This window comes from Acanthisitta chloris, unplaced genomic scaffold, assembly GCF_000695815.1.
Source record: "Acanthisitta chloris isolate BGI_N310 unplaced genomic scaffold, ASM69581v1 scaffold10813, whole genome shotgun sequence".
Taxonomy (NCBI): Eukaryota; Metazoa; Chordata; class Aves; order Passeriformes; family Acanthisittidae; genus Acanthisitta; species Acanthisitta chloris.
Window position 1 is genome coordinate 1 of NW_008664304.1, and position 10,618 is coordinate 10,618.

The 10,618-nt window shown below is 43.6% G+C and overlaps 1 protein-coding gene across 1 annotated transcript; it reads left to right on the forward strand.

Moving 5' to 3' along the window:
- Window positions 1-7: 7 nt before the first annotated feature.
- Window positions 8-3,597, forward strand: TPRKB (TP53RK binding protein; the record flags this gene model as incomplete). Its single annotated transcript, XM_009071298.1, has 4 exons — window positions 8-31; window positions 1,134-1,256; window positions 1,548-1,724; window positions 3,487-3,597. Coding segments are annotated over 4 exons (411 nt in total), but the record flags the coding sequence as incomplete, so codon positions are not given.
- Window positions 3,598-10,618: the final 7,021 nt, after the last annotated feature.

Below are 10,618 nucleotides of genomic sequence, written 5' to 3' on the forward strand. Positions count from 1 at the left end.
GCTGGAAGGAGCGCTCATCAACCCCGCAATGGTGAGTGCGCGCCCGGGCCGCGCTGTTTGGAAATCCTCCTGGGAGCTCTGGGAAAATGACCTGTGCTTGTAGGCGCGGCCACACAACCTTCGTTGCTTTCCTTGAGTTGCTTTACGCGTCCTCCGCGCTCTGAGGAAATGCTCCTGTCCTGTTTCACTACGGTGTCCTACAGGCCAAGGGTTCGTCTGTGTAAAAGGAAAGAGTCTTGACAGGATTGGCCAAACGATTGTTGTCGTGGTTCATTTCACATCCTACTTGGTGCAGCCATTTAAATCTACTTCCGCTTGTAAAATGTGCTAATTGCTTCGTGCTGTCAAAAATGTATTTCATCATAGAATTGTCATAGAATTTTAGGGCTTGGAATGGACCTTACAGATTATCTAGTCCCAACTCCCCTGCCATGGGCCGGGACACCTCCCACCAGACTAGGCTGCTCAAGGCTTCATCCAGCCTGGCTTTAAACAATGACAGGGCTGGGGCAGCCACAGCCTCCCAGGGCAACCTGTGCCAGTGTCTCACCACCCTCACAGGAAAAATTTTTTTCCTAATACATAATCTAAATTTGCTCTATTTCAATTTATACCCACTCCCCCTTGTGCTATCACTGCAGCTCCTAACAAAGAGTCCCTTTCCTGCTGCCCTGTAGCCCCTTCAGATACTGTAAAGTTGCTGTGAGGTCTTCACACAACTTTCTCTTCTCCAGGCTGAACAGCCCCAAGTTCCTCAGCCTGTCCTCACAGGGGAGATGCTCCAGGCCTCTTATCAACTTCGTGGCCTCCTCTGGGCTTGCTCAAAGAGTTCCATGTCCTTCCTGTGTTGGGGACACCAGACCTGTGCACAGTATGTCTGTGTAAAAGAAAGAGTCTTGACAGGATTGGGCAAACAATTGTTGTCTTGGTTCATTTCACATCCTATTTCATGCAGCTATTTAAATCTACTTCCACTTGTAAAATGTAGTACTAATTGCTTCATGCTGCCAAAAATCTACTATTTGGAGCCTACTACGACTGTAGATTTAGTCTATCAAAATGCACTGGTAAGGGTTTTTTAAGATTTCAAAACTGTTAAATTTCTGTGTGACTGTTTCTGTTGTGTCTTACAGATTGTAGATCCTTTTCAAATTCTCGTGGCAGCCAACAAGGCAGTACATCTACACAAGATAGGTAAAATGAAGACCAGAACTCTCTATGCGGAAGTCATTTGCAGCCTTTCACCAAACAACAATGTAAGATTTACTGAACAAATTTCTTTTTTTGCCAGAGAAGCTTGCTAAGATCCATGCAGCCAAACTAAATATACATACTCATTTAACAGTTTACCTGGCTGCTAGTAGAAGTTACTGTTATTTTTAATAACATTAATATGCTGTTATTGTTTGTAGCTTGTCAGAATTCCATTGCTGTAAAATGTTTGTCAGTTTATACTCTTAGTGTATTTGACCCTGTAACTGAAAAGGTTTCTTATATGTAATGAGAAAGTGGCTCATAATATTTTGATACGTTTTATTTCTTCTCAGATTTCAGATGCATTTAAAAAGTTTGGCGTTTCAGACAGTGACACAGCAGTGCTCATTGTTCTAGTTGTGGACAGTGGCAAAACTGTTAATTTGGAAGATATAGCATCTCAGGTGGAAGGCCAGCAGGTGCCTCTGGATGAACTCCCCCAGCTAACTGACACTGCCAAAGTTAAAAAGGTGTGTAGCCATAAAAGAAGACTGGCACAGAGAAAGTAACATGGGGACACAACAACCCCCACGCAGCACTACAGGCTGGGGGAAGAGTGACTTGAGTGCTGCTCATCAGAAAGGGACTTGGCAGTGCGGGTGACAGTGGCTCAATATGAGCCAACAGTGTGCACAGGTGGCCAAGAAGGCCAATGGCATCTTGGCCTGTATCAAGGATAGTGTGGCAGCAGGACTAGGGAAGGGATCATTCCCCTGTACTTGGCATTGGTGAGGTCATACTTCAGTGCTGTGTTCAGTTTTGGGCCTCTCACTTTAAAGAGGACAGGACATTGAGGGAGCAAGTCCAGTGAAGGGCAGCAAGTCTCAGAAAAGGTCTAGAACACATGTCCTATGAGGAAGGACTGAGGGAGTTTGGTTTGTTTAGCCTTGAAAAGAGGCTCTGAGGTGACCTCATGGCTCTCTACAGCTACCTGAGGGGGTTGTAGAGAGGTGGGTGATGGTCTCTCCTGCCATGCCTGTAGGGAGAGAACTAGAGGAAATGGTCATTAGCTGAGACAGGGCAGAATCAGAGTAAATATTAAGAAAAATGTTTTCCCTGTTAGGGTGGTCAGGCACTGGAATAGATTGCCCAGAGAGGTGGTGGAGTCACCATCCCTGCAAGTGTTTAAGAGGGATCTGAATCTGACACTGGAGGATATGGTTTAGGGGTTCCAGCAGAGCAACAGGTTGATGGTTGGACTTGATGATCTTAGAGGTCTCCTCCAACCTTGATGATTCTATGAAAGGCACATATCGATGGACAGACTGGGGTCTGTGTTTCTTTAGCACAAGTGGAAACTTGTTTTAAGTGAACCTTGATTGTTTATTTCTTGTAACTCTTTTACCTGAAACAAGTTCTAGTTGTCAGTCCCGAACATCACAAAGTTTACATCTTCCAATTATTAACATTGTCAGGAAGTTGGAACATAACAATAAATTCTAGATTGCTGCCTATCATTCCGGTACTTTTGCTTCCTGTTTTCTCAGGCAAATATCCATTTAATTAAAATTTTCAGTCCTGAACAGTTTCATAATCTGAAGCACATAAATAGTCCCAGCATGGGTGGTTGCAAGAAAAACATGTTGATGAGCTGCTAGGAGCTGTATTAGGGCATGTGTGCTCTTAATCAATTGCCATATGCTAGATAGGTATCTTGAAGCATATGTGTTCTACAAGATAAAATTCAAGTAACTTAAATCATCTTGATCATGTCCCTCAAAGTAATGATAGGAGCCATATGAATAAAGTTGGACAAATCATAGCATTTAACATGTGGAGCTGAAAATGCTGCTCTCAGTCAGTTTCTTAGCTTTCCTTAGTCTTGCAGTTTCAGGAATTGCTTGATTCCTCAGTCCCGAGTTTGTCTGGCAGTTAGGACAAGACAGGAATTTCCAATGTAAGAAGTGGGATCGAGATTGAGGTTAGATGTTAGGAAAAACCTTTTCCCTGTTACTGTGTTCAGGAACTGGAATAGGTTGCCCAGGAAGGTGGTGGAGTGACCATCCCTGAAAGTGTTTAAGAAGCATTTGGATCTGGCACTGGAGCATATGGTTTAGAGGGGTTCCAGCAGCAGGTTAATGGTTGGACTCAGTGATCTTAGAAGTTTCCTCATACCTTGATGGTTCTATGGGAGAGTGGGAAAAATCTTTTCTTCTGTACATATAGTTAGAAGGTATGTGATCAGTTTTTTTCTTCCTTATACAGCTTTTCTCTTGTCTTTTTTTTCTGCAGATGTACAAAATTACTCCTCAGGAGGAAAAAATCGGGACCTTGTTGGACAGTGTTGTTTGCAGAATGTCTACAAAAGATGTTTTATGAAATGTGGAAATAAATTATTTTTTTTTTAAGGAAAAAGGGCATTTTAAGATGTAAAAATAGTTCACTGCAGTTCATCCTGCATTTCAGGTGTAGTATTGGGCTTGGATAGAGAGGTAATCTGAGCTGTGTACTAAGCACAGAGAGCCATTCTGCCCTGCAAAGCAGAATTTTTCATTGGCATCACTGTCCTTTTACTTGACTAGGGAAAATTGCCAGTACTTTAAGCTGAGCATAAACAGGCAGCTTGGAAATCTATACTTACTTCTCTTTCATCAAATGTTTTGCTAGTCCCAGACAGGATTCAAACACCGTAAATCATTTTTATTAACCCTACCCTGATTTGTTTTGGCAGCCCTGATGGATGATAGCCTTTTAACAATACTATTGCCAGAAAAGACATCTTTATGGCGCAAGTATTGCTGATGGACTAGAAAAATGAAAGTTTCCATAAACTACCAGCAGCACCTCCCTCTTTGTGCTGATGGGAGGGAGTTGTTGCCCATCCTTTGAGGACAGGAAAGGGCAGAGGGGCACCATGGCAGTCAGTGGTGGAGGCAGCGTGGAGCAAGGGCATCAGAGAGGTGTACAACAATGAGTAAGGGCAGTGTGGATGATGCTGTGGTGGTGTTAGCACCTCACAGTGACATCCTCAGGTGCAGCACACTGCTGAGGTACTGGTGTGTGGCTGTAGTACTTTAGTGTTGGCATAAAAGGACAATGAGAGGTGATTTTACTATATAAAACTGAATTATACACAGGTCTGATGACTTCCTAGGGCCTGGTTCCAGGTGCAGAATTCACAGGAAAATTTGCACCATAGATTTATTCACATAAATTGTCAATACAACTTACATGGCGTTCTGAAAGGGTCATGGAACTTGTTTTGGCTTTTTGAACTAATGTTTGGACAAGGCCATCAAAGTGGACTAGAAAAAATATTGATTTCCAGTAGTCACTAGGTCCAACAGCCCTGCATGAGTATCATTTAATCACATGCAGGCATCCTGTTTAAGAAAAACTACTGTCCTAATTAGGTAGAAATCCATACAGTTTGTTACTGTTATTCAGTATTGATTTTTGGGATGTGTATAAAACTGTACAGCTGTCTGTATTTCTTTTTTTCCTAACATTCTCTGAGGTATTAGGATTTGTGTACTTACAATTTATTTGGAAGAGTGTGCCTCACATTCTTACACATAGTGTCTGGGAAAACAAAACCTATTTTGAGGGACAGGTAAGTCTGAGTTAGAGGTGAAATGTTATCCAGTACAGTAAACAGAGCCATGAACTGACATATAGACCTAGTTGTGGCTGTGTTTCTGTATTTAATAAGGAAATCACTATCTCCTGTTTTGCATTTTGATTTTGGTGAATTCTTCCCTCAGTTAAAACACAGTAATACAAGTACCATCCTCTTCTTATCAAACAGATCAATGGCAAATTGAGTTACCAAGTACCAAGGGAATGACAAGATTTATCAAAGCTAGAGATTCAGGAGAAATGGCTGTGCTGATTTATTGATTTAAAGACAGTTTTACAGAATGCATCATCCTCTCTGAAGGGAAATGTGAGGCAGTGGTAAAGAGCTTGGACAGGCTTGAGTCTTTTCAAAAACACTGAGGTAATATCAGCATGTGAGAATGACCATGGAAAATAGAAGACTTGTTTTCCTTTTCTGACAGTCCAGTTGGTACATGGAATATATCAACCTGCCTGGACTACAATGCTTTTGGTGGCTTAAAATAACAGCACACAGTTTTCTTAAAGCACCACCTTTTCTGAACATGCGCAAAAACATCTGTCTGACCTGTCTAATATAGGAGAAATAGTAATAAAATGATCTCTGCATAAAAGTTTTGACACACAAGTCCCAAAATTGGGTTCCCAGTTTCTGTTTCTTGTCAGTCTATTTCATCAGTGTAGGAGCAGTGAATAGTTTGGTACTGCTGACTTAAGTTAAATTGTGATTTTCTGTGAGACCCAAAGGAGGATTTTTTCATGGGTGGATTTACAGGAAATTATTATTTTGGGAGCCGAAGCCTCCAAAGTATCATTCAGTCAGGCAGATGATTTGGGTCTGTTGGCAGTGATGACTATACCATTGCCCTGCAAGACCACTTTTTCCCTGGTCCTAGTTGCATTATCTAAGTTAAACTTAGTAATAAATGTAGGTTTTTGTTGACCCTGCAAAGTTAAGCTTGTCTTTCTGAACACATCAAGAATCAGTAAAGTTGGATCTGTGTGCTGGTTTGAAAGCAAACCAGTGAGAGACTCCAAGTCAGAAGTACAATTTAATATGAACAACACAACAAAACAATAACAAACGCAACAGTACAAAAATAACCTGACAGAGTCAGAAAGTAACCTGACACCCTGTCAGTCAGGGTGTTAGTAGTAGTCCGATTAAAATGGTAGCTGCAGTCCTCCTGGAGCAATGGCTTTGTTGGAGCAGTGATCCCGCAGATCTGCTCCTCTCCTGAAGGTCCAGCAGCAGCTCTTGTCCTCTGGGAATCCAGCAGGCAAAGGGCTCTCTGTGCTGGTCCAAACCCCAGCTTATATCCCTGTGAGCATGTTTGGCTCCCCACCCCTGGAGTGAGTCACCTCACAATGGGACAAGGCGATAAGGGTCACTGGGCGGATGTGTCATGTATGGGTCCTTGGCAGCCCATTAATCAGAGACAGCCCCCTGAGGGAGCCATCAGGGACATGGTGATAAGGATCGCTGCCCCACCTTCTTTAACAGCTTGTGGAGATGAAAATAGAATACATACCATTGCAACCCAGGACAAAAGTACATAATGGTTACCTGAACCACCACTGTTTTCCAGCAAAGCTAAAGTTTCAGCAAAAATGATAGGTTTTCCAAAATACTTAATGTTCTCCTGTTGTCTCCTCTGACCTTTCATACCTCTTCTCCTTTATCACAAGGTGAAAGAGAGGAAGCTGAAGTATTTTTCAATACCTTGTTTGAACCTCCAGTGCTTCCACAGTAGGGGTTATACCTGCAGGGTTTATAAATGTAGCAACTAAATCCAAAATTATGGTGGGTGGTCAGTTCTTCTGGCTTTTATTTTTTTTCAGGGTGGGGTGGTTTCTGAATTTTGGGGTTTTGTTGGTTTTTTTTTTTTTTGCATGTGCTGCCTTTGTAACATTGAGTGTATAATAAAAGTTGAGGAAACCCAGCAGTCTGTACTTCAAAAGGCAATGTCTAAAACCTCACCCACCTCAGAATTCACTTTCCTGCCTGGATGCTTTGCAATACATGAGTTTCTGGGGAAGGGAAGAGGAGAGAGGGCATGCAAGAAAGAGACTGCAAAGCTGTCCTTCACAATGACTTTGCAATATGTGGTAAAGCCATCAGGCTATTGCTGTTTGAATTAAAGATGGTTCCCAAGCTTTCATCCCAGGTAGATCTACTAGATGTCCAAACTACTGGCCTGCCTGTCACATACCAGCTGTACCTTAAGCATGAGGCAGGAATGAAGATCTGTACTCAGGGCAAACCTGCCCACCCTGATGTGACGGAGGTAGTTGTCCTTCTCAAGGGGATAATGTTCAGTAGCACACCAGGATTGGGGAACTCATTAATGCATTCAAGTACATGAATGGGAAGTGCCAAGCTGATGGAGCCAAGACTCTTCTCTGTGGTGGTAACCAATAAAACAAGAGGTAACAGGCAAAAATTGATGCATAGGAAGTTCCACCTGAATATGAGGAAGAACTTCTTTACTGTGCAGTCACTGAGCACTGGAACAGGTTGCCCAAAGGTCATGGATTCTCCCTCACTGGAGGTGTGCAAAAACCATCTGGATGCAATCCTGAGCCATGTGCTCTAGGGTGATGCTGCCTGAGCAGGGAGGTTGGACCAGATGACCCATTGTGGTCCCTTCTAACTTAAGTGATTCTGTGATTTTCCAGCAGGCTTCACCTGCAGGCTGGAGCGTGTGTGTGGGATCACGTGTGCCTGTCTCGTGGTTGGGTGACAGTATATTTTGGCTCATGGCAGATCTCACAGTGATGTGAAAAAGACACATAGAGGTTCTGCAGGGAAAAAGAGAAGCAGAGGGTTGGCTGCCTCACATCAAGATGATTCCTGCGTGCTCTACAGGCCACTGAGATGAGCACGGCAGCACAAGCAATGCAGATTCACTGGCCTGGAAGCTCAATTTATGTGCTGCAGCCTGTGCATCTCTGACTCTGCGTGTGATACTTACTTAAAATGTGTATTTCTAAAAGCTGCATATACTAGAACAAATAGCCACCTGCTTTACAAAATCTCAAGCTAAGGAAAAATGCACATCAGCTGTCAGTGACCAGTTCAGGAGTGAATTCTCCTCACCATTCAGTGTGCTCCTCTCCCAGCTCTATTTACTGGCTTCCTCTCTCCCTCATCTTGAGATGCATTTAGCTGTCTGCTTTTACTTCCAATGTCCTCATCAGTCTCCTATAGCCTCTGCTTCCTCCTTTTTCAGACCAGCAGCTTCAGGCCTTCTTCACTGCTTACTTCAGCTAGGGGAACCTCCTTTCATCATTCTCAGTACCACTCCTTGACCCTTTGTCAAAACTCCCTCTCCTGCAAAAGCCTTAATGACACTGAGCTTCCAGGGTGCTGAGGTCATTGCCCATCACACAACCTCAATCACCTGGGGTTTTTCATCCTGCTGTCAGAATGCCTAAGTCCCTCTCCCTTCTTGTGTACTTCAAAGGTATATTTGCAAGGGAGGAACCTTCCTTTTGATTTCACTTGTAATATTAGTTCATGCTATATGGTTGTTGTGGTTTAACCCCAAGCAACAGCCAAGTCCCACACAGCCACTCACTCACTCCCCCAACCAGCAGAATCAGGGAGAGAATCAGAAGGGTAAAAGCTAGGAAACTCAAGGGCCAAGATAAAGATAGTTTATAGGGAAAGCAAAAGCCACACACACACAAGCAAAGCAAAACAAGGAATTAGTTCACTGCTTCCCAAGGGCAGGAGCCATCTCCAGGAGAGCAGGGACCATCACGCGTAATAGTTACATGGGAAGACAAACACCATCACTCCAAACATCCCCCTCCTTCTTCCTCCCACTTTATATACTGAGCATGATGTCATATGTGTGGAATATTCCCTTGGTCAGTTTGGGTCACCTGTCCCAATTGTGTCTCCTCCCAGTCTCCCATGTACCCCCAACTTCCTTGTCAGCAGTGGCAGTATGGAAAACAGAAAAGGCCTTGGCTCTGTGTGAGCTCTGCTCAGCAACAACAAAAACATCTCTGCATTATCAACCCTGTGTTCAGCACAGATCCAGAACACAGCCCCATACTAGCCACTGTGAAGCAAATTAACTCTACCCCAGTCAAACCAGCACAATGGTTTATGACGGGTCCCTATGTTCTATGACAATGTATTCAATATGCTAATTATCTATTTTTAAAAATATGCCTGTGCTTGCTGTTCTTCAGGGAGCATCATCAAAGCATAGCTCCCATGTTAAAGCATGATGAGGTGGTACCTTAATGAGTGTGTTTGCCCAGGTAGGGTAACTCCTCAATGGAGGAACAGCAATTCCAGCACCCATGCCTGCCTGCTGAGAGCTGACACAGGTGTCTCTGGTGCTACACTGTGCTTTGCAAACACTCCTGGAGCTATGCTATGGAGGTTTTTTCAGAGACATTTCAGTTTTTGTACCCTTCCTGATTATGGACGGGCATCAAAATGGAGTACACGATACTTGTAAGAATTGTGTTGTCTACAGGTACTACATAGTTACAAATGTGTATCTATCTGAGGACACAAAATGACTTGCAGCTTTTTTATTGAGATACAGTTTGGTAGTTTAGGCAATGCTGAAATTTGGGATTTAAGCTCCCAAGGCTTGGACTATTGTCCCCAACAGCCACTGCCCGTCAGAACTGCCAGTCCATTAACCTGTGTTCATCAGGAGTAGAGAGCCATACGACTAACAAGGAGTTTAACAAAGACTGCCAACTGGCTGTATTTCCAGAAAGCTTGCAGGTTGTTTGACTGGCATTACTTCCCTGTTCCCTGGAAAAGTGGGAGTATGGAATGCTCCCGTTAAGGATGAGCTGGTATATGTAGAGGTTGGTCCTGCCGTGAGGCATTAAGGAATTATGGAAAAGCAAGCAGTGGTTGCAGATAAATTAAATATATTGATACAAGACTGAAGACTGAGCCAGCTTGTTCTTCGACAAAGGACTGTCCAACAAAGGATACTTACACATACAGCTTATTTCATGGTTTTATTCCCGAGTTTACAAAGTCATTACTGTAACTTAAAAATACACAGATGCAAGTCCCATATACACTCTCTTCAGCAACAGATGCAAATTTGACTTGTTCAGAGATCTTGCTTTGCCTGCAGGATAGCTGGTTTTATTAATTATTGTTTTCCCTATGTCATTGTGTTCTAGGTTACAATGTAGGGGTAACCTGTGGTATGTATTCTATTATCATCTCCACAAGCTGTTAAAGCAGGTGGGGGCAGGGGTCGTTATCTCCTCCTTGTCCCTGATGGCTCCCCCAGGGGCTGTCTCTGTTTAATGGGCTGTCAGGGACCCAGGCATGCATAGAGTTACATCCTCCCGTTGTGAGATGCTTCACCCCAGGGGTGGGGAGCCCAGCATCCCCACAGGGATATAAGCTGGGGTTTGGACCAGCACAGGGAGCCCTTTGCCTGCTGGATTCCCAGAGGACAAGAGCTGCTGCTGGACCTTCGGGAGAGAACCGGATTTGTGGGATCACTGCTCCAACAAACCCATCGCTCCAGGAGGACTGCAGCCACCATTTCATCAGACCGCTACCAATGCCCTGACCTGACTGACGTCGGGTGACTTTCTGACTCTGACAGTGGTTTCTTTTTGTCCTGTGGCATTTGTTGGGGTTTTTTTTCTATTAAATTGTATTTCTGACTTGGAGTCTCTCACTGGTTTGCTCAAACCAGCACACATTGTGACATGGCAGATTATTTCCCTGCTTACAGTTTATGTTTTACCATGGATTAGGACAGGTAGAGACTTGACAACTTGGGTGACTTTCTGACTC